This window comes from Thamnophis sirtalis, unplaced genomic scaffold (assembly GCF_051295495.1).
Source record: "Thamnophis sirtalis isolate CommonGarterSnake01/CBP01778 unplaced genomic scaffold, rThaSir2_p1.2 scaffold_14, whole genome shotgun sequence".
Classification (NCBI taxonomy): Eukaryota; Metazoa; Chordata; class Lepidosauria; order Squamata; family Natricidae; genus Thamnophis; species Thamnophis sirtalis.
Window position 1 is genome coordinate 27,747,287 of NW_028261394.1, and position 24,928 is coordinate 27,772,214.

Genomic DNA, 24,928 nt, shown 5'->3' on the forward strand with positions numbered 1-24,928 from the left:
TCTTACTTTGTGGCAACCCCGCAAATACTGGACTACTGCTTTCATGTCACCCCTAGTCCTTCTTTTCTTTGGACTAACCAAACCAGAATCCTGCAGCTGTTCTTCTTATGTTTTAATCTCCAGGTCTTTGATCACCTTAGTTATTCTTCTCTGAACTTTTTCCAAAGTCCCAACATCTTTTTTGTAGCATGGTGACCAAAATTAGTTGCAGTATTCCAGCATGCTGATTGATATCCAGGTGTCAACAAGGATTATTTCAAAAGATTTGTCCCCAGGATGAGGTCTCAGTCTTCTATTCAATCCATTTCTCTATCCTGTTAGGATCATCTGGATTTTTATTTCTGTTTTCTAGGTCAGAGGTTTTTTTTTTTAACATGGGACTTGACAAGGTTCTGCAATAGACTAAGCGCCAAAAACGTTCAATTGAATACCCAGTTTTCTGTCACGAGAGCTTTGCTTCTTGATCTGCAGTTCAAGGCACTTTTTTTAAAAAGCACATTTTGTCTGTATGGTGCAAGTTTGTTTCCTTTGTAGATTTCTGTTTCTTATCTTAAGTCATCAAAAAGAACATTGAGGAGTACAAAGCCTCAAGCAGCCTTGTGGCCTCAGACTTAAAAACCTGCTGCAATTGGATGAGGATTGTAGATGAGAACTTATTAAATCATACAATTCAACCCAATTCTGGTCATATAATTGAGCCCACACACTTAACTAACATTATTTAATTGACTCTGGCACACTAATTGAGTTCAGATTGAAGAATGGTGATTTCTATCAAGGGAATATATGATTAAGCCTAGGAGATATGTAGCTACAGTAAATATAATTTAAGTTTGATTATACCTGAAGGAAGAAGGACCTGTTGACCTATCAAAATGATTAGGAATAACATTAACAGGCAGGAGACAGATTTTAAGACAACGTAGCAAAGTATTTTAACTAAGGGGTCAAACACATTAGTATTGTTCAGTATTTGGAAAGGTTATCTAATTCTGTATTTCCTGCATTCCATTTTTCCCCATACAAAAGTTGGTAGTTTATATGGAATGAAGATAGGCTAAGATTTCAGACTGTAAGAAGCATAAGCTAAAGCAGGGGTCACCAACCTTGGCAACATTAAGCCTGGCGGACTTCAACTCCCAGAATTCCAAGCTTATATGCAGAGCACATCATGAGAAAGGCGGGGCTAGATGAATCACAAATTAGAATTAAGATTGCCAGGAGAAATATCAGCAATCTCAGATATGCAGATGATCCCACTCTAATGGCAGAAAGTGAAGAGGAACTAAAGAGCCTCTTCATGCGGGTGAAGAAGGAGAGTGCAAAGGTTAGCTTGAAACTCAACATTAAGAAGAGTAAGATCATGACATCCTTCCCTCTCAATTCCTCGCAAATAGATGGGGAAGAAATGGAGGCAGTGACAGATTTCATTTTCCTGGGCTCCAAGATCACCGCAAATAGGGATTGCAGCCAAGAAATTAAAAGACGCTTGCTCCAGGGGAGGAAAGCTATGGCAAATCTAGACAGCAGACTAAAAAGCAGACACATCACCCTGCCAACAAAAGTGTGCATAGTCAAGGCTACGGTTTTCCCAGTTGCAATGGATAGCTGTGAAGGTTGGACCGTAAGGAAGGCTGAGTGCCAAAGAATGGAGGCCTTTGAACTCTGGGGCTGGAGAAGACTCCTGCGAGTCCCTTGGACTGCTTGGCGGACAAACCGGTCAGTCCTAGAGGAGATCAACCCTGACTGCTCTTTAGAAGACCAGATTCTGAAGAGGAAACTCAAAGACTTTGGCCACCTAATGAGAAGGAAGGACTCTCTGGAGAAGAGCCTCATGCTGGGAATGATGGAGGGCAAAAGAAGAAGAAGGGGACGACAGAATGAGGTGGCTGGATGGAGTCAGTGAAGCAGTAGGTGCGTCCTTAAATGGTCTCCAGGGGATAGTAGAGGACAAGAAGGCCTTGAGGAATGCGGCCCATGGGGTCACAATGGTTCGGAAACAACTTCACAACTAACAACAACAACAAGAAGGCTTAAAGTTCCCAAGGTTGGAGACCCTTAAGCTAAAGGAGATGAAAATGTTTTTTTCTGTCAAGTCATTGTGAAAAATGACATGATTATATAATTTATGTCACAACATCTGGCACAAATGAAGAACTGCCGGATGGTATCATGACTTAACATATCACCATTTCTCCATCTACCCTTTTTCCAAAACACAGGGCAGGGCTTGTGAAAATAAAAATAGCTCTTAGCATCGCTGGAACACAATTCTGCAGAAAAAAAACATTTCTTGTTTCTGTCCAAAGAGTTCTTTCTCTGGGGTTCAGCAATAATGCCATTTAAATCTGTGTTTATACAGTATGATAAACTTTTTAAATCATGGTTCATTGCCTAAACTGCAGGTGACTGGATTAGCACAGCATGCTGTGTCACAAAGTAAGGGTGTATAATTTTTCTTTTTTGGATTAAAAGCCAAGATGGAACTTGGAATGAATTATTAGTTGTCATCCCCACCCCGCAAAGGAGTGGAGGACCAGAATAGAATATAGATTTGATTTGTGTTCATATTTAAATGTAATTAAAATTAAAGATAGCTCTACTAGTATGTGGCAATGACATTGGAAATGAAGGGGAAGTGAAAAGATTCCACCTAGAAAACAAATAAGAGAGGGCATAGCCCACAACTGCATAACGGACAGAGAAAAAGACTTGGAAAGAATCCTGCCTACTTTCTCAGGCTGTAAAAGAGACGGCGAGAGATTTATACTTTCAGATTTGCAAGATTCTGTTAATGCTATTGTTCAGTCACTAAGTTGTGTCGGACTCTTCATGAACCCATGGATCACATCATGCCAGGACCTTCTATCCTCGTACCTTCTCCTTGAGTTAGCCTTTTGATACTATCCATGGGATTATTTTTGGCAAGGATATGGAGAAGGTTGTCATTTCTTTCTCCAGTGGACCTTGTTTTGTCAAAGTCTCCTCTATGGCCTGTCCATCTTGGATGGCCCTGCACAGCTTAACTCATAACTTTAATGACACTCCATGAAAGGAGTGTAATTTAATACAATACAATACAATACAATACAATAGCAGAGTTGGAAGGGACCTTGGAGGTCTTCTAGTCCATCCCCCTGCCTAGGCAGGAAACCCTATACCGTTTCAGACAAATGGCTATCCAACATCTTCTCAAAGACTTCCAATGTTGGGGCATTCACAACTTCTGGAGGCAAGCTGTTCCACTGATTAATTGTTCTAACTGTCAGGAAGTTTCTCCTCAGTTCTAAGTTGCTTCTCTCCTGGATTAGTTTCCACCCACTGCTTCTTGTTCTACCCTCAGGTGCTTTGATAAATAGTTTGACTCCCTCTTCTTTGTGGCAGCCCCTGAGATATTGGAAGACTTTTATCATGTCTCCCCTAGTCCTTCTTTTCATTAAACTAGACCTACCCAGTTCCTGCAAATGTTTTTCGTATGTTTTGGCCTCCAGTCCCCTAATCTTCTTTGTTGCTCTTCTCTGCACTCTTTCTAGAGTCTCCACATCTTTTCTACATCGTGGCGACTCTAACTTCATTGTTTGTACCTCACGATTTCCGTATGTTGATTGGATTTTTTATTAGCACCCTATCATTATTTATGCTGATGGATTATTTAGTATCCTAGGACTATTACTGAGTGTTAGATCTTATGATTTATGATTATTGTATTTTATGACTATAATCACAATTTATCACTTGTTTCTTGTATCCACACTGAGAGCTTATGCACCAGAGATAAACTTCTTGTGTGTCCAATCAGAGGTGGGCTCCTACCAGTTTGGACCAGTCCGACCAAAATTTTTGCCTGCACCGAACCAGCAGTAATGGGTGCAACCCTCCCCTGTGGGAGCACCCCGGCCCTGTGTCCAGCCACAGTTGGCCAATAAAGAATTCTACTCGATGGAGCAGTGATGTCTTGCATGCTAAAGGGATGCTTAAGTTTTAATATTTGTCTTCTGATATCCAAATGAGGAATGTGGCATTTCATAGGTCATTCATTTCATAGGGATCAGGGAGCAAAGGAGCGGCAGTATTAGTTCCTCATTAGAGGCTAGATAAAGGCAAAATATTGCCTAATTGATGCAGTTTCCTGCCTTTTGAAAGCTGGTTTCCTGACAGAGGAAAGCCCTTGGATCTGCTGCGTAGACCTGGCAGATGTTTTGCTGTTTGATGCTACCCATCTGTGATCTTTTCTTCTCGCTACATTCGTTCAGAGCTCCAGTTTCAAAGGAGAAGGCTGCAGTTTGCGAAGGAGTGTAATTCCAGAATTCTTTGCGAGGGTGTGTGTCAAAATTGGCAACAGGGTAAAATGAGGACCAGGATGCAAACTGAGCCTCTTTTATATCCATCTGCAAGAGGCTTCAGAGGGACGCGGTGGCTCAGTGGCTAAGACGCTGAGCTTGTCAATCTGAAGGTTGGCAGTTCGGCTGTTCGAATCCCTAGCGCCGCATAACGGAGTGAGCTTCCGTTACTTGTCCCAGCTTCTGCCAACCTAGCAGTTCAAAAGGACATAAAAATGCAAGTAGTAAAATAGGAACCACTTTTGGTGGGAAGGTAACAGTGTTCTGTGAGCCTTGGGCATTTAGTCATGCCGGCGCACATGACCACGGAGATGTCTTTGGACAGCATGGGCTCTGCGGCTTTGAAACAGAGATGAGCACCACCCCCTAGTGTCAGGAATGACTAGTACGTATGTGCAAGGGGAATTTACCTTACAAGAGGCTTCACTCACAATCTTGCAGATTTTAACAGTCATGTTCCTCTGAGGGCATCAGGAATGTGAAGATCTTACACTAGAGGAGAGCAACAAAGATGATAAAGAGTTTGGAAGCTAAACCATATGAATTGTTTATGGAGCTAGCTCTAGCCTATTGAAAAGTAGGATTAGTGAGGACATGATAAATGTCTTCCAGCACTTGAGGGACTATCCCAGAGAAAAGGTAGCCAACTTATTGGAATACATGTTATGATATATTTTCTATTGCAACAACTGCAGAATTATACAGCCAGTAGATGGCAGTAATCTTGGTTATAATCTATGGTTGAGTTTGTTCTGAGGAGAGTTTTCTATTTCCTGTTATTGTTAAATAGTTGGGCAGTAAAGCACATGGTGACTGTATTTGTTTGCACTGTGGTGCCTTACATAAAACAGAATTTCTAAAACAACTTATTCTTCAATGTATATGAGGACAGGGCAAGAAGTAACAAGTGGAAGATTATTAAAGAGAGATCCAACCTAGAATTCAGGAGAAATTTTCTGACAGGGAGAACAATTAATCAATGGACTAGCTAAGAATACTGCATCCAGTATCACCACACTATGAAAAAGTTATTGAAACTCTAGAAAGAGTGCAGAGAAGAGCAACTAATATGATTTGGGGATTAGAGGCTAAAACACATGAAGAATGGTTACAGGAACTGGGCATGGCTAGTCTAATGAAGATAAGGACTAGGTGAGATACATTAGCAGCCTTCCAATATTTGAGGGGCTGCCACAGAGAAGAAGGAGTCAACCTATTTTCCAAGGCACCCAAAGGCCAGACAAGGAATAACGGATGGAAATTTATCAAGGAGAGATTCAACCTAGAAAATAGGAGACAATGAACCAACAGAACAGAAGTTGCCTTCAGAAGTTCTGGGAGCTTCATCACTGGAAGCTTTCAAGGAGAGACTGATCAGAAATGGTGTAGGTCTCCTGCTTGAGGAGAGAGGAGTTGGACTAGATGACCTACAAGGTGCCTTCCAACTCTCTGTTTTATCAGTGTTATGGTGAGAGATTTTTAGGAGGTTGGAAAAGGAATTGTGGGAGGGAAAGGAGATAGAAATACTCAAGAAATATAAACCACTCCTTCTATTTCCCTGTAAGGGAGTTGGGTCATCAGTCTCAAATATAATTTTTTTAAATGGCTATTTCTTCTGATGATTCTGACATGGCCTTACCAGTGGTGGGATTCAAATTTTTTTACTACTGGTTCTGTGGGTGTGGCTTGTGGACATGGGTTGGAGGGCGTGGCATGTTACTGCAAAATCTCCATTTCCTCCCGATCAGCTGGGACTCAGGAGGCAGAGAATAGATGGGGGCGAGGCCAGCCAGAGGTGGTATTTGTCGGTTCTCCAAACTATTCAAAATTTCCGCTACGGGTTCTCCAGAACTGGTCAGAACCTGCTGAATACCATCTCTGGCCTCTGCCCATTAAGTTTAATGACCTGGGCAACTGGCCCAAGGTCCTTATTCATTTTCTAACTGAAGCACTAAGCTGTGTGTGTGTGAGAGAGAGAAAATGCATTCAGCAAAAAGAAAATAGTTCTTAAATATTCATGAAGCATCTTTGAAATTCTTGGGCTGAAATGGTTTAAGATGCTCTTACCTGGAATGGGGGATGGGGAGATGACGGGAAAATATAGGTGTTCCCATCTGTATTTATTTTTCTCTCAAGACTTTTTTTTAATCCTTCCAATATTGTCCGTGACTGTTACTCCTTGCAGATGTTTGCACCATGACATAAGGATAGTGTCAGCTCTGAAGCTGGCCTGACTGAGGCTATCTTGGAGGCTTCAGTGTTGCCACGATTTTGTTTGTTTGTTTATTTATTTATTTGTCAACAAGTACAAGGAAACAAGTATGAAAAACACATGGAAAAATGGTACAAATAAATGGATAAAAATAAGCAAAAATAAGGGGGGGAGCGCATTCCATGTATACTTTTGGCTAAAGTCGGATCTCAGATGGCTGCAGCAGGCTTGGGAGGTGGTGCACCTCATTGGGGAATGTGATTTATGACACAGACTGAGGGAGGGAAGGAACAGAGGTAAAGTTCAGCTACAACTCAAACAAAGCTTAGATCTGACTGCAAAAAGATCTTGCCAAAAACAAATGCTCTTAATAAATGACTAATTTTCTGTTGAAGTTTGGTCGGAGGCTCATGAATCAATTAGGGCATTTTTTGGAAACCTGACACAGATCTCATATTTGTGACTTATGACCTGCGTTCCCATCTAATAACCTTTGTGCTACCTTGATGGTCACATGGTCACAATTCAGATGTTTGGCAACTGGCTCACAGTTATGACTGGTTGCAGGGTCCTGCAGTCATGTGACTGAGATGATGCGAGGGATCCTTTTCTGCCAAAAAAAACCCCACCAACCCATAGGGGAAACTGGAACTACTTAATAACTGTGTGATTCACTTAATGACTTATGCAATTCATTTAATGACCATAAAATTGTCAAAAATTGTTACCACTGCAACCACTTATAGCAGAAATTATAGTCCCTAATTGTGATCGTAAATTAGGACTTTCAAGAAGAGACTGGGCTGCCATCTGTCAGAAATGGTGTAGGGTCTCCTGCCTGGGCAGAGGGTTGGACTAGATGGCCTATAGGGCCCCTTCCAACTCGGTTAATCTGACCAGTGACGTGCAGGCAGGGGAGGCAGGGGAGGCACAGCCTCACCACTGTCAATCATGAAAAGAAAAAAAAATGTAAACAGGAAAAGGCGAGTGCTGAGGTTAGGCTACCTAGCTGCTGCCACACCGTGAATGACTGCCTGTTTTAAAAAGCCTCTAAAAAAGCGCCCTCTACTATGAGGCAGGAGAACTGCATGCCTCATCTAGTCTGACTTTTTAGGTGCTCAAGGAGAGTTAAGTGAGGGTTAAAAGCCTAAAAAATCCTGAGGTAGTTATGACACGCAGTTCTCCTGCCTCATAGTAGAGGGCACATTTTTTAGAGGCTTCAACTCTGTCATTCTGTTTAAAGCTGCAGCATCACGCTCACTCTTCCTCCTCTCTTTCTCCATTTCTGATGTCCCCCACCCCCACCCCATGCTCCCTCTTTTCCTTCAAATTTCCTTTTTTTCTTTTTTCTTTAATGAATGCAATGCTCAGGCATTCTCTTCTCTCCCATGACACCCCACTGACTAAAGTCACTTTCTTTCACCCGCCTGTGCTCACGGCAGAGCTCAGGCAGGCTGCCGCGAGCTCAGGCAGGCGAAAGAAAGTGCTTTAGTCAGTGGGGTGTCGGGGGAGAGGACTGCCTCACCAGCCATAAACCTCACCGCACGTCACTGAATGTGACTTAATCTGATTTACCGATATAGCCTATTCCATTTTAAAACCTCTCATTTCTCTTGCATCCTCCACCAATTCTCTCAAATTTTTTATTATATCTGTAGATTTATATTTATTCCTTTCCAGTAGCTAGGCAGATGCTTAGGCCAGAGATGAGCAATTATGGCAACCTGTGGACTTCAACTCCCAGAATTCCTGACTGGCTGAGGAATTCTGGGAGTTGAAGTTCCACAGGTTGCAAAGTTACCATAGTTACATACTCCTAGCTTTACCCATGTATTCAAAACAAAGAGTCCTTTTTTCTAAGTAGAATCTCACCAATCGAATGCATTCTTCTGTCTCTGAATCATCTAATTACTTTCTCTGTATTCTTTCATCACATTTTTATCCATCCATTCATGTGCCTTAGAATTACTTTTACTTGGGAATCCATTCATTGAGATTGTTAAGATTTCCCCCCTGTTAAAAGTCATCTCCGGCTTCTTCCATTCAGTGGAGTGTAACGTGCAACTGTCAGCAGCCTCTGGCTTCCTCCACAACGCAGATGCCTTCAATTTATATTGACATCTGTTTTAGTGTTTTCATTCATAATTCCCTGCCTATCGTCATCAACAAATTTGGTATTGTCATTCAGAATGATTGTGAGCTTCTATTTCTTTCCCAGAGGCAAAACAATCTATTGTCCGTATTAAATAGGCTGTAAGGTGCTTAGAGAGGGCTGTAAAGCACTGTGAAGCAGTATATAAGTCTGTGCTATTGCTTCCACTCTCCCTCCCTTTCTCCCCCTCTCTTCCTTCCTTCCATCTATCCATAGTGCGCAGTGGTTAGAATACAGTATTCCCCATGATCATGTGATCAAAATTCAAATGCTTGGCAACTGGCATGTATTGTAAACTGTATATTTACATACATTTACGAGCCATGGTGGCACAGTGGTTAGAGTGCAGTACTGCAAGCTACTTCTGCTGACTGCCAGCTGCCTGCAATTTGGCAATTTGAATCTCACCAGGCTCAAGATTGACTCAGCCTTCCATCCTTCCAAGGTGGGTAAAATGAGGATCCAGATTGTTGAGGGCAAAAGGCTGACTCTGTAAACTGCTTAGAGAGGCTGTACAGCACTGTAAAGTGGTATATAAGCCTAAGTGCTATTACTGTTGCCATCCATCCATCCATCCATCCATGGTGTGCATTAGTTAGAATGCAATATTGCAGTCTGACTGTGACTGACAGCAGTTCGATCCTGACCAGTGCAAGGTTGACTCAGCCTTCCATCCTTCCGAGGTGGGTAAACCCAGATTGTTGGGGGCAAGGGGCTGACTCTGCAAACTGCTTAGACAGGGCTGTGAAGCACTGTGAAGCAGTATATAAGTCTGTGCTACTGCCCTTCTATCCATCCCTCTCTCCATCCATGGTGCAAAGTGGTTAGAATGCAATATTGCAGGCTAAGTTGCCAACTGCCAGTAGTTTGATTCTCACTGGTTCAAGGTTGATGGAAGTCAGCCTTCCATCCTTCTGAGGCGGGTAAAATGAGGATCCTGACTGTTGGGGGCAAGAGGCTGACTTTGTAAACCACTTAGAGAAGGCTGGAAAGCACTGTGAAGTGGTATATAAGTGCTATTGCTATGGCTATTGCGTTGTCATCTCTCCACTGTAACTCTTCTGGTTATTTGTGCTTTTGTTAAATCAGTAGTGAAGACATGTGTAGGTTGGTAAAATGAGCATCTTGGGAGGCTGTGAATTATAGAAGGATCAGAATAGTTGCCAACACATTCTTCTTCACCATTTCTAACAACAAAAGTTCACCAACACCATCAAAGACGTTGAAAGGAAATTCTTCAGCACTTTGAGAACAAGGAAAGAGAAAATTAGAAACCTCTTTGCAAGAAGAAAAAAAATGAGACATTACAATGCAGGTTTTGATCAGTGTCAACTGATACGTTCAAAGACAACGTTCACACACTGAGATCAGTCCAGATGGCAGAACAATATTCAAATTATTCCACTTTTTATTGTCAAGGGGAAGTGGAGACACGGTTGAAGGACATTATGAATAGATGTTGCACTCAAATATTGTAGCTCTGAAGAACAGCAGAGCGGAAAAATCAACTCCACAGTAACACCAGATCTACACTTAACTAAGATAGACCATTATAGCAGAATCTTGCAAGTATTCATCCTCTTACATCAGGGAAAAGCTAGCCTGAATCCCTTCTTAACACAGTATTTGAGTAGTCCTCAACTTACAACTATTCATTTAGTGACCATTCAAAATTACAATAAAACTGGGGAAAAAAGGACTTACAACCAATCCTAACACTTAACTTGCCTTCAAAAGTCGCTGGTGCGCCATCTCTGGAGGCTTTTAAGAAGAAATTGGATGGTCACTTGTCTGGAATGGTAGAGGGTCTCCTGCTTGAAAAGGGGGTTGGACTAGAAGACCTCCAAGGTCCCTTCCAATTCTGATATTCTGTGTTCTTAAGACTATCACAGCTTTGGAAATGCTTCAGCTCCTGGAATTCTTACAGACCTGTGATGGCGAACCCAGGGCAAATGTGCCCAAAGTGGCACAGAGAGGCCATTTTGCCTGTCACGTGTGGCATCGTCCGTTCCTCTTTTGGGTTTCTTGCGTGCACGACGATCAGCTGGCCTTTGTGGGTGCTGGAAACTGGAATGTTTTCGGGTGTAGGTGCTCCATCACTGCAATGATCAGCTGGCCAGCATGCATGCCCACGGGTGTGGGCATGCATGCTGGCCAGCTGATCATTGCAGTGATGGAGCACCTACAACTTCTGGAGGCAAGCAAACAATTAATTGTTCTCACTGTCAGGAAATTTGTTCTTAGTTCTAGGTTGGATCTTTCTTGGGTGATTATCTCTCTGTTGATTGTCCTGCCTTCTGGTGCTTTGGAGGTGGACTCCCTCTTCTTTGTAATAGCCCATCAAATATTGGAAGATGATGTTTCTTATCACCCTTATTTCTTCTCTTCTCTTCTCTAGACTGGACATGACTTATCTAAAGCTAATTCTTGTTTTTTTCCAGTCTTACACTTTCTTTACAGTGAGGAAGGAAAATTGATATTTTTAACAGTCTCAGACCCCAAAGAAACCACCTTTACATGCCATAATCGACATTCATCTAAGCTGATGTGTGCAAACCCAAGTGAAACAGAAGGAATAGCAATAGCAATAGCAGTTAGACTTATATACCGCTTCATAGGGCTTTCAGCCCTCTCTAAGCGGTTTACAGAGTCAGCATATTGCCCCCAACAACAATCCGGGTCCTCATTTTACCCACCTCGGAAGGATGGAAGGCTGAGTCAACCTTGAGCCGGTGAGATTAGAACCACTGAACTGCAGATAACAGTCAGCTGAAGTGGCCTGCAGTACTGCACCCTAACCACTGCGCCACCTCGGCTCGGCTCGGAATGATCCATTCGTGTTGGTCTCGCTACAGCAAACTCCTTAAAAATATACTCCGCTATCTCATGTTTGGATATTTGCCTAGCAAATAATTTACTGAAAACCCATCTGAATGCTCTGGTTTCCAAGGTTTGATCAAGCGAAGACAATTCAATTTCAATTTCAATTTAATAAAATTTGCATGCCGCCCACTCCCTTGGGACTCTGGGCGGCTTACAGACAGATAAAAAAGCATTTAAAAATTTAAAAGTAAAAAATACAATTGTTAAAATTACACAACATCCATTCAGTCTAAGTGGGGCTGGACATTGATCAACAGCCCCAGGCCTGCCGGAACAGCCAGGTCTTACTGGCTTTACGGAAGGCCGGGAGAGTGGTAAGGGTCCGGATCTCTACGGGTAGATCGTTCCACAGGGCTGGCGCAGCTACAGAGAAGGCCCTCCCCCGGGGGGCTGCCAGCCGGACAATGAAGTCAAATATGTCTTTAATTGGAGTAGAAGTCGCTGTTCTGACCTAGGCTTCATCAAATCCAAAAGCGGACTCCTTGTCCCAACAAAACCCCTTTTTGTTATGCTAATGTGAATTCCTCTCATTCACATCCAGCAAAATCCCGGCAAACCGTATATTGTGTTTTTCAACCTCGGTATATTTTTGGCAGCTTCCTCATAAACCTTCTAAGATCCAGCAAGTTCTCGGCTCAGCATTGCTTATTTTAACTTGTACTCTCAGATAGGCAGAGGATTATAATTGGCCAAGCCACTATTTTTTTAAAGCCAGGTAATTATCCTTTCCATGTTCCCCTGGTGCTCTTGGCACTTCTTATCTCACAAATCTGCCTCATCTTTAAGACCTCCAAGCTCCTGACATTTAATCGATTCACAGCTTAAGAGTGCTCCGTGTGCTTAAAAATATTACATAGATTTTAAAAAAAGTTACATAGATAGAAAGGATAAAAGGGTGGGTTGAACTATGCTTGGCCCAAGTATCAAGGTGAGACTTTTAATAAGTTTGTACTGTAGCTTTTGAAGGAAGATTTAAACTTTGGAGGATATTTAGGGACTTGATATTAGCTAATTATTTATTATTAATTCATGTATGAGATAACGCTATGTTTATCACTGTATATGCACTGGAAATAAAGGGGAAGAAGAGATAAAAATGAATTGTAGGAACTGAACATTTAGAATAGAAACAAATAGAATAGAATAGAATACAGAAGAGAAGAGAATACAGAATAGAATACAGAATAGAATAGAATGGAATGGAATGGAATAGAATAGAATAGAATAGAATAGAGACTAGAATACAATCGAATAGAGAATGGAACAGAACAGAACAGAATAGAGAAGAGAGAATAGACGCCAGATAAGTCAACAAAATTCAAGAAGGGTTGGACTAAGCACATTAACACTAGCTGGATATTTGTGCTTCGCTATGAAACCATATGATTGGGCCAGCCCACAGAATGGATAAAGCATATGCTGGCCACACCCATATAAGGCAACTGGCAGTTGGAACAGAGTTCTTTTCAGGTGGGTAGGGGGAGTAGAACTCCTTAGCATCAGAGCATGTTAATTACTGTATAAGAATTAGTAATGATCTGATGGTCATTTTGAAAAATCCTTTCTTAGCGACCACCTAGAAGCCAAGAGGAACATAAGTGCTGAATTTCAAGTTTGTAGGTTTTATGGTTCTGGAGATTTTGTGATGAGTGAGTGGTATTTGCCTTTTATATATATATAGAAGATAATGACTCCATGCTGATTCTTCTCTTGACTCTTCCCCCAAAATCCGTCTTCTCTCTTTTCCAACAGAAGCAGAGTGATGGCAAACCATTAAATGGTTCTTAGTATAGACTTGCAACCAGCCATGGTGGTTTATTAAACCAGAGTTTTGTTTAAACCTGGTTTATTGGGCAAAGCATATTTGGGCTGGGTTCACAATATAGTTTAAAGAATGAGAATCAAAGCCTCTATAATGTTCTGATATTACAAATACCTGAAAACCACGTGAATAGGTTTGGGGCCAGAGAAATAAAGCAAATTGGGTTTAGGCTGTATAAGAAATCAATATATCATTTACTGAATTGTAGGGATCTCACAAGTTTATAGCTTCATTGGGATTTTTTTTAAAAATCCACTTAAAAACCTGTCTGTACAGCAGACAGGTACAGCAATGAGTTACTTTAGTTTTGTCAAATTTCTGAAATCTGGGTTTTATTTTTTTAAATATCTCCTGAGTCTTTTCATACTTGCTTTGTATAGCAGTTAGGGACCCTGTGGCTTAGTGGCTAAGATGCTGAGCTTGCCAATCAGAAAGGTCGTCAGTTCAAATCCCCGTTACTTGTCCCAGCTTCTGCCAACCTAGCAGTTCGAAAGCATGTAAAAATGCATTAGAAAAACAGGAACCACCTTTGGTGGGAAGGTAACAACATTCTGTGCGCCTTCGGCATTTAGTCATGCCGGCCACATGACCACGGAGATGTCTTCCGACAGAGCTGGCTCTTTGGCTTTGAAACGGAGACAAGCACCACTCCCTAGAGTCGGGAACGACTAGGACACATGTGTGAGGAGAACCTTTTCCTTTACTTTTATAGCAGTTGCTGAAGAAAACCCTGAATCTCATAAATAGTAATTGCAAATAGAATCAAAATGTTTATAGCCTACTTATGCAATACTCTGTATTCATCGACACATTGATCCAAAATTCTAATAGCGACATAAGTGCACATTTTACTTTCAGATAAGTGTCTTAGGGGAGAAATAGGTTAATTGCTCCTCTCTAGCAAGACAGTACAAGTCGTCCTTGAGTTACAAGCTTTCATTTAGTGTCTGTTGGAAGTTGCAGTAGCACTGAAAAAAGTGATTTATGACCGGCCCTCCACTTACAGTAATCCTCAGGATGACTGGATCAGAATTTGGGTGGCTTTGACAACTGGCATGTATCTGGCATGGTTGCAGTGCCCCATGGTTATGTCATCATCTTTTGTGACCTTCTCACTTGGCAAGCAAAGATTGTGACCCTGGCTGTTGGGTGTCTTTGTATTGGTTATGCTTCCCCTCTGCTGGTAATCGATCACACCTTCTGTTGTGTTGCTTACAGATGATGGGAAATTGTCCTTGGAAGAATTCCAGGCCTTTTTTTCCGATGGGACTCTTAACGAAGAGGAGTTGGAGAAACTTTTCCACACCATCGATTCTGACAACACCAGGTGAGTCCCTTTGGACTTCTTAACTGCTTTTCCCCATCAAGACAAGCCTTAATGCCTTTCTATGTGCATTTCTACAGTGTTTTCCCAAAAATAAGACAGGGTCTTATTTTCTTTGGTCTCTCGAAATAAGCGCTTGGCCTTATTTTCGGGGAAGTCTTATTATTTTTGAGGTGCAGGAGGCGGCGAGCATGATCACCTTATGGCTGCTGCTGAGTTGCGATATTTTTTTGAGGGGAGCTTATTTTTGGGGGAGGGCTTATTTCAGCGCATGCACTGAAAAGCCTGATTGGGCTTATTATCTGGGCAGGTCTTATTTGGGGGGAAACGGTATATTTTTAGGCTCAATTTGATTCTGGGTACTTTCTCTCTCTCTATTGGAAAGATGGATTTTATGTTTCCTATAATTATCTTTTTAAATTTTGTAATTGCCTTCCATTGTTTGTCTGTTTGTCATTTGTCATTTTAAAAGAACTTTTTAAATCACTGGTTTTCTCTTCAGAGAAAGATCTATATATACTTACAGTCATTATCCAAATATAGTTATACTATATTTTAAGGTTTAATTAAAGTTTCATTACCTTATCTTCACATTCCTTCCTGAATTGTGAGCCTTCCTCTGATTGAAGGTCTAATTTAGAGAAGTAAAAGAAATATGTAGTTTCTTTTCATGAAAAATGACCTTCACAAAAAAAGACATTTTTGCACAAAAGCTAAGCAGAAAAGAATTTAGTAGTATCCAATGTTCAATTCGAACAAGTCCAATATAAGAAAATAAAATATATGATATTTAGAAAAAAAACTGTCAAAAGATTGTAATGCATGGAAAAACAATCTTGCATTTTAAAAACCTTCCTTTCAAAATGTATTTATAGGAGAAATCTTATGAAACTTTTCTGGCTAAATGCAGAATCTTTCTTTCTTTCTTTCTTTCTTTCTTTCTTTCTTTCTTTCTTTCTTTCTTTCTTTCTTTCTTTCTTTCTTTCTTTCTTCCTTCCTTCCTTCCTTCCTTCCTTCCTTCCTTCCTTCCTTCCTTTCTAAGTTTTTTTTAACAATTATTTAACATCACTATCTACATCAAGGGTGTCGAACTCAATTTCATTGGGGGCTGCATCAGGGTTGCGTTTGACATTGGAGGGTCAGGGGTGGTAGGGCCAGGCTGGGCCTGGCCAGCATGACATCACTTGTGTTGGGGGTGCCTGTGGCGTCCCAAGCACTCTGCCAGCGAAAATTGGCTCCCGAGTTCTGTTTTCGGCTGTGACAACCTCCTGCAACCCTCTGCCAGTGAAAATGGAGCTCGGGAGGGCCGCACATAACCTTCCCGAGCTCCATTTTCACTGGCAGAGGCACTGCGGGCCAGGACCTGAGGAGACAGGGTAGCAGTCTTCGAATATTTGAGGGGCTGCCACGGAGAGGAGGAGGAGGTCAACCTGTATTCCAAAACACCCAAACACCAGACGTGTTGGATGGAAACTGAGCAAGGAGAGATTCAACCTGGAAATAAGGAGGAATTTTCTGACAGTGAGAACAATCAATCCATGGAACAGAAGTTGCCTTCAGAAGTTATGGGAGCTTCATCACTGGAGGCTTCCAAGAAGAGATTGGACATCAATCAGTCAGAAGTTAGTAGGGTCTTCTGCTTGGGTGAGGGGGTTTGGACTTGATGTCCTACAAGGTCCCTTCTGATTCTGTTATTCTATTATTACGAATGAATTGATAGCAGGGGAAAGCAAGGTGAGATCTGGAATAAGCCGCCCGAAAATTACACAATTGAAAAGCAACCCACGGTTCAGCACAGAGAATCTAATTAGCATCCAGTAAGATGCTTTGGGAAAATCTGCAGGTGTTGTGTGCCTCAGGACGGTTGGCCTTGAAAAAGTATAAACAACTCCACTTAGCAGTGCCAGATTCATGAGTGCAAGCCTCCCTTCCCCCATTTCTCACGGAACTGCTCCACGTTTCTCACGGAACTGCCCATACCATCTCGCTTCCCCTAATACCTAACCCCCCCCGCCACCCCCCCATTTCTATGGCAGTCCAGAGCAAGCAAGCTTCGGGAAACCAAGCTGGACATCCGGCTGACACGATCGTTGCAGCATCCCCATGGCCTCATGATCAAAATTCAGGTGCTTGATGACTGTCTCACATTTATGACGGTCCAATGGTCATTTGATCCCTTTTTGTGACCTTCTGAAAAGTTAAGGGGGAAGCCAGGTTCATTTAACTTAACAACTGCAGTGATTCACTTAATAGCTATGGCAAGAAAGGTGGTAAAATTCACTTAACAAATGTCTCCCTTAGCAACAGAATTTTTGGACTCAGTTGTGGTCATATGTTGAGGCCTACCTGCAATGCTTAAGGACAAACTTGACATATTATTTAGTCAAGACTTTCACAGTAGGGACTAAAAGCCAGAATAATACTTTTTTTTAAAAAAATGTCAAAGTTATGAAAATATATAATTGCTGGGCCAAACCTAACCAGAGATAACTTGGAGCTGTAGATAAAATTAGAAGCACAATCAAATTGTCCCGTATAAAATATACTTGCTTACAAGCAGGCAATATCTATGCACATATAAATAGCACTCACCGAAGGAGAAAAACATACATCTAAAAAGCAATTAATTATGACAAGAAATGCAAGTAGAAAAAGCTGAGTGGGGGGGAGAGAACCAGTTATTGCTACCCAACTCGGTGTGAGTGAAAAAGTTTGAAATGTATTTGGCTTTTCTTTCAGACTCCATAGCTGCAACACTTTCTTTCGGTTTAGATGATTGGATTGAGAAGCAATTGGGTTTTTATCTCCTCTGGCGGAAGAAAATCTTCTGTTAAGCAGCCCCAAAGTGTCTTCCATTCATCAGATATTCCAAGGAGGATATTTTTTTTAAATCTTTGGTTTAAGATTTTCTATCCAGATTAACTGCACGTAAGAGAATCTCTGTAGCTCAGCTTTGCACTTAGTCCTTGGTGCCCTCTGAGCTTGGTTGATTTCTTGCAGACATTTCATTACCCAACTAGGGAACATCATAGCAATAGCAGTAGACTTATATACCTCTTCATAGGCCTTTCAGGCCTCTCTAAGCGGTTTACAGAGAGTCAGCATATTGCCCCCAACAATCTGGGTCCTCATTTTACCCACCTCGGAAGGATGGAAGGCTGAGTCAACCCTGAGCCGGTGAGATTTGAACCGCTGACCTGCTGATCTAGCAGTAGCCTGCAGTGCTGCATTTAACCACTGCGCCACCTTGGCTCATCAGTGTTGGAAGGGAATGGGGTTACTCAGTTCTGTCACAAAAGGTCACCTTTATCTGGGACTTAGGCAGACAAATTAACCTCTCATTTCATGGAAAGAGTGTGTACCTGTTGCTCTTCCTCTGAAAGTCTTCCGTCCCTTCGTCCATCAATGTGTTTCTCCTTTATCCCTTTTCCTTAAAGACGACGCTAATAATTTCACATTTTAAATAATGGAGGGCCTATTCTTGTCCAGAAAGGGACGCGGCGGCTCAGTGGCTAAGACGCTGAGCTTGTCAATTAGAAAGGTCGGCAGTTCAGCGGTGCGAATCCCTAGCACCGCATAATGGAGTGAGCTCCCATTACTTTTCCCAGCTTCTGCAAACCTAGCAGTTCGAAAGCACATAAAAATGCAAGTAGGAAAATAGGAACCACCTTTGGTGGGAAGGTAACAGCGTTCTGTGTACCTTCGGCATTTAGTCATGCCGGCCACATGACCATGGCGATGTTTTCGAATAGTGCTGGCTGTTCAGCTTTGAAAAGGAGATGAGCACCACTCCCTACAGTCAGGAACGACTAGCACATATATGCGAGGGGAACCTTTACTTTAACTTAATTCTTGTCCAGAATTCTCTCCTACCATCCTCACAGTAGGAAACCGGATAATGTTTTGTGGCCCACACCATCAAGCCATGTAGCCTCATTCTCACTTCCCAGTTAGTTATTAGCTGAAAATGTGTTTCTCGTTCAGAGTGCATGTTTCTTTGAATATTGCAAAATCATTTCTGGCTCAGAGCTAAGAATTGTTCTGAACTGTTTGGGACAGTGGCTTCAAATGGGTGGAGTCAGGGGAAATAATACGCAGGAATGCAAATTTGGAGAAGGTGACTTGGGTATCATCTTGAGATCTTACTTGGGTTTTGTTTCAATGGCTTGCAAATGAGAGGGTCATCTTTTCAATGGAAACATCTTCCATTGTTTTATGGGACCCCTCACTGCAGTCCTTCTAGCACCCCTTGAAAAGAAAGCTGGCACAAGGAAGGGCAAGGATTCATTGTTGGCATATTTAGGAATTCTGGACAACAAACAAAGATAACAGACCTACTGGGGGCTTTGCATGGCCCACTTTCAAAGTTCTGATGGTCACTGCAGTCATGGGACCAAACTGGGGGTGCTTGGCAGCTGGGGTGCACTTATAATTGCTTGCAGCACCCTGTGGTCACACAACTGTGTTTTATGATGGTTTTGCCAAAAACTAATATTTACTTCCAGTTTTTGGCAAAACTGCATCCCAACTGCTTTATAACTGTCACTTTCACTTAACAACTGCTGCAAAAAAGGTCGTAAAATCAAGGAGGAAGAAAAGGGGAGGACAAAAATCAGAGCAGTGTTTCTCAGTGTTTGGCATCCTCAAGATGTGTGGACTTCAACTGGTTGAGGAATTCGGGGGGTAACAGAAGAGAATCTCTGTAGCTCAAGGTTGAACTATGGAGCTGTCGGTGCTCTCTAAACTTGGTGGTTTTGGTATTTGGTATTTGGTATTTATTCGATTTATAAGCCCCCCTATTCCCCAAAGGGACTCAGGGCGGCTGAACAAAAACCAGGGGAAGGGGAAAAACAAATACAGAAAGTAAGACAAACAGGACAGTGATACAACAGTTTAAAAAAGCACAGCAAGCACAGGAAATTTGAGTAGGGGGGGGGGGAACTCAACCCCAGGCTTGCTGGGACAGCCAGGCCTTAAAGGCTGTCTGGAAGGCCTGAAGGGTGGTGAGGGTCCGAATCCCCACGGGGAGCTCGTTCCAAAGGGCCGGAGCAGCCACAGAGAAGGCCCTCCTCCAGGTGGTCGACAGCTGGCATTGGCCGGCAGATGGAATTCGGAGGAGGCCTAATCTGTGGGATCTAATGGGTCTATGGGAGGCAATTGTCAGGAGGCGGTCTCTCAAGTACCCAGGTCCAATACCATGTAGGGCTTTATAAGTAATAACTAGCACCTTGAAGCATATCCGGAGACCAATAGGCAACCAGTGCAGCTTGCGGACCAGCTGAAGTCTCCGAACACTCTTCAAGGGCTGCCCCATGTAGAGCGCATTGCAGTAGTCCAGTCTTGAGGTCACAAGGGCATGAGTGACTGTTGTAAGATCCTCCCGGTTCAGGTAGGGATGCAATTGGTGCACCAGGCGAACCTGGGCAAATGCCCCCCTGGTCACAGCCGACAAATGGTGATCTAAGGTCAGCTGTGGGTCCAGGAGGACTCCCAAATTGCGAACCCTGTCTGAGGGGTGTATAATTTCACCCCCCAGCCTGAGAGATGGAATACCTTGCCAATTTGTGGGAGGAAAAAACACAAGCCACTCGGTCTTGTCAGGATTGAGAGCCAGCTTGTTAACCCCCATCCAGACCCTCACATCCTCCAGGCACTGACACATCATGTCAACTGCTTCACTGAGCTGGCACGGGGCAGACAGATACAATTGAGTATCATCCGCATACTGGTGGTATTTTATCCCGTGCCGTCGGATGATCTCTCCCAGCGGCTTCATGTAAATGTTGAACAGGAGGGGGGACAGGACCGAACCCTGTGGCACCCCATAGTTAAGGGACCTAGGGGTCGACCTCTGTCCTCCAACCAACACCAACTGCGACCTGCCCGAGAGGTAGGAGGAGAACCACCGAAAAACGGTGCCTCCCACCCCCACCTCTCGCAACCACCGCAGAAGGATACCATGGTTGATGGTATTGAAGGCCGCTGAGAGGTCCAGGAGCACCAGAACGGAGGCCTGGCCCCCGTCTCTGGGCTCTCCAGAGATCATCGGTCAGTGCGACCAAAGCAGTTTCCGTGCTGTAGCCAGGCCTGAAACCACATTGGAAGGCGTCTAGATAATTGGCTTCTTCCAAGGACCGCCGGAGCTGAGAGGCCACCACTTTCTCAACAACCTTCCCAACAAAGGGGAGGTTGGAGACTGGATGATAGTTATTTAAAACGGCTGGATCCAAGGACGGTCTCTTCAGTAGGGGTCTCACCACTGCCTCCTTTAACACTATCACCTGGATCCAGCCCCGTGTCACTTCCCTGCTGTTCGCGACCAGCCAGGAGGGACACGGGTCCAGTACACATGTGGAGGCACTCACTGCTCCGATGGCCTTGTCCACTTCCTCATCTGTTTTCATACAGATGTTTCACACCGAATGTCTGAACGAGAACAACTGAGCTCAGAGAGCACCAAGGACTCCACCATTCCAAGAGTTAAAGTCCACCCGTCTTATAGTTGCCGGCGATACGAAACACTGGATTAGAGAAATCAGGGTTTTTGATAGAGGATCAAAGATTACAGGAACTCACAAAATTATTGCTAGAGGCAGGTCAAGATGGGTGAGCGTTTATCTGAATTGTCAGCTGGGATCAAGCCTGATTTGACAGCACTATCTGTAGAATGGCATAGTGGTTAAAGATAATGAGATTATCAGATAGAAAGCTGACAGCCTGTTTTGGAGCCTGTGTGATGGGATGAGCGCCTAAGACTTCCTCCAGCTCCTGGCAGTTTAAAAATGTGCAAAGGTGAGTAGATAAATAAGTACCAGTTCTATTGGTTTTATTTCATTTCTCATAGATCTCACTTTTCGCTTTGAAAGGAAAAGGCAAGATGACTTAGTCTAAAAATAAAGATACACAAAGGAAGAAGTGATTTTTTAAAATAGACATTGCATATGTTTTTATATTACTACCTATCTTAAAACCACATCTATTTTAAAAAATGTTAAACTATTTAAATAAATAAAAGAGCACAGATAGTCCTTGACAGACATTTGTTTACATTTGTTCATTTGACTATTCAAAGTTACAGTGGTGCTCAAAAAGTAACAGAACAACAAGGTTGGAAGGGACCTTGGAGGTCTTCTAGTCCAACCCCTTGCTCAAGCAGAAAACCCTAATGTCAATTCCCCACGTTGTTAGGGGAGACAGGGAGGGGGAGTACATTCCACGCATACTATCAGCTGGAGTCGGATCTCAGATTACTGCAGCTGGCTTGGGAGGAGTGCATTTTACAGGGGAATGTGATCTATGACACAGACTGAGGGGAGGGAAGGAACAGAGGTAAAGTTCAGAAGAAAATCAAACAAAGCACAGGCTTAACTGCGAACAAATCTTGCCTAATGAAGCTCCTAATACATCACTGGTTTTTGCATTAAAACATTGACTCGATTATTATGAATCAATTAGGGCATCTTTAGGAAATTTGACACCTATATCATTTCAGGCAAATGTCTGTCTAATCTCTTCTTAAAAACCTCCAGTGCTGGAGCACCCCACAACTTCTGGAGGCAAGTTGTTCTACTGATTAATTGTTCTCACAGTCAGGAAATTTCTCCTTAGTTCCAGGATGTTGCTCTCCTTGATTAGTTTCCATCCATTGTTTCTTGCCTGCCTTCTGGTGAAAAATAGGTTGACCCCCCTCTTCTTTGTTTCAGCCCCTCAAATATTGGAAGACTCCTATAACTGGTCCTTGCACATACAATCATCTCAGCACCCTCTCTGTCACATGATCCAAATCCGGGCTTGTATTTATGACAATTGCAACATCCCGGGGTCATGTGATCACCATTTAGAACATTCCCTACAAACAAAGATAATGGGGGAAGCCAGATTCACTTAACAACCAGGTAATTCACTTAGCAACTGTAGCGATTCACTGGACAACTATGACAAAAAAGGTGGTAAATTCAGGCGTGAACTCACTTAACACCTGCCTTGCTTAGCAATGGAATTTCTAGTCTCAGTTGTGTTTACAAGTCGAGGACCACATGTACATTAAAACACTCCATAGCAAATATATTAAAACAATGCTTTAATATGTTTGATATGTTTGAGGGTGAGAAGCTGCCATACAGAGAATGCAAGTGATGCTATGTGTGTCATGATCTCAATTTGCAATCACGCAAGAGTCATGCAAGCATCATGGATGGGATAGAAATTTGATTAATTAAATAAATGAATATATAATATATATATAAGTATAAAAGCCAAATACTGCTCACTCATCATGAAATCTCCAGAATCGTAAAGCCTACAAACTTGAAATTTTGCACGTATGTTCCTCTTGGCTTCTAGGTGCTTTCTAAGAAAGGATTTTTCAAAATGACCATCAGATCATTAGTATTTTTTATACAGTAATTAGCACGCTCTGATGCTAAGGAATTCTACTCCTCCTCCCCATCTGAAAAGAACTCTGTTCAAACTGCCAGTTGCCTTATATTAACATGTTCTGATGCTAAGGAGTTACATTCTACTCCCTCTTCCCACCTGAAAAGAACTCTGTTCCAACTGCCAGTTGCCTCACATTCCGTTACCTCAGTTCAAACTGGCAGACATCCCACTCCTTCACTTAGGAGCGGTCTGGGGCTCCTTATAGTTCTAAATTTCAGTACCTCATCAAAATGTCTACGCCTTCCATCTACAGAATTACTTCCGGACTTAAGGCAGAGGGAGTGATATTCCATTATGTGTTTCGATCACCGACCACCACTGAGCCAATGGATTGAACCGGAATGAACCGGATTTCTCCTACATTGCCTCATCACATAGTTTCATCACAAAGCACTAGTGACTGTATAAATAAATAAATATCACATATTGTATCAAGTGCCTATAGGAATTGTGACAGAAAATATTAATTAAGGCACAAATTGTAAAATAATTAACTTTTAAATATCTTGACCAATTATAATGGAGAGAGGTGGAGGTTCTGTGCTAGGAGATATATTAAAAGAAATTAAAATATGGGGGTCACAAATTTCACAGGCAGCGATCTTTTTTATGATGTTACTTTCTCAATATTGTTGCCTGTAGCAACAAATCATTGTGTGTTTATCTTCCTTCTGAGTCTCAGTTACATCACAGCCATTGTCAGTCTAAAAATAAAGTTGATAAAAGAAAACCTTTCCCTGTCTCAGGTTTTATATAGTGCCTTTGTCGCCCACCCTCGCTAGAGAATTAGCTTTCGGTATTCTATATTTAAAAATGCTGATAATTCAGTTATAAAACAAAAACAAAACTCTAAACTAACCCCCTCCCCCCAAAAAATAAAACAGATGATTAAGCTACTTAGTTTTGTAAGATGCAGCTTGAAACCTTCTGGAATCACAATTCTAGTATTGTTACAAAAAATTCCCAAAAAATTCCTGTTGCATACAGGATTGGCACTAGCAATACCATAATGTTCTGGCCAACTAACAATCAAGAGAAAGATTTCCTGCTCATGGTCTTAGAACTCTTGTGGGAACGAATGAACTCCTGGCTTATGACACGTTTTACCTTTCCCTCAGGCTGGTCATTGCCTACAGTAGGTGATGAATTAAAGGATAATGTAGCAAGTACATTTCATTCCCCTCACTTGTTCATTTATCCAGAATTATCAAAGTTGTCATTTAATGCATCCAGCTTGGAAATGATGGCTGTGTATCTCACAAACCAGAAAGAAGATAACGATGCTTTTAGAGTTTATTAAAAAAAACTGATCAAGGAGAGATTCAACTTAGAAATAAGAAATTTTCTGACAGTGAGAATCATCAACCAATGGAATAGAAGTTCCCTTCCGAAGTTGTGGGAGTTTCGTCATTGGAAGTTTCAAGAAGAGACTGGACTGCCATCTGTCAGGCATGGGGTAGGGTCTCCTGCTTGGGTAGAGAGTTGGACTAGATGACTTACAAGGTCCCTTCCAACTCTGTTATTCTGTATTATTTCTTTAGCCTTAATACATTTTCTCCCTATTGTGTTCCACAAAGCTTGGGTCGTAGTCTATTTAACAACGGAACTCAAAACCATAGTGATTTTCCGTTCAATTAATCACCAGCTTGCTAGAACTAATCATCATCTTCTAAGTCTTCTCTTAGACTTCAAACAGTGTCTTGCAAATCATTCTGATTCATCACTTGTATTTATTTATTTATTATTTATTAGACAC

General features: G+C 42.2%; 1 protein-coding gene across 1 annotated transcript in view; it reads left to right on the forward strand.

Moving 5' to 3' along the window:
* NECAB2 (N-terminal EF-hand calcium binding protein 2) overlaps window positions 1–24,928 on the forward strand; it is a 185,038-nt gene that overhangs the window by 45,753 nt on the left and 114,357 nt on the right. The window contains exon 3 of the mRNA XM_087728870.1: window positions 14,628–14,736. Coding sequence (XP_087584996.1) covers window positions 14,628–14,736 — 109 coding nt within the window. The remainder of the gene's footprint in view (window positions 1–14,627; window positions 14,737–24,928) is intronic.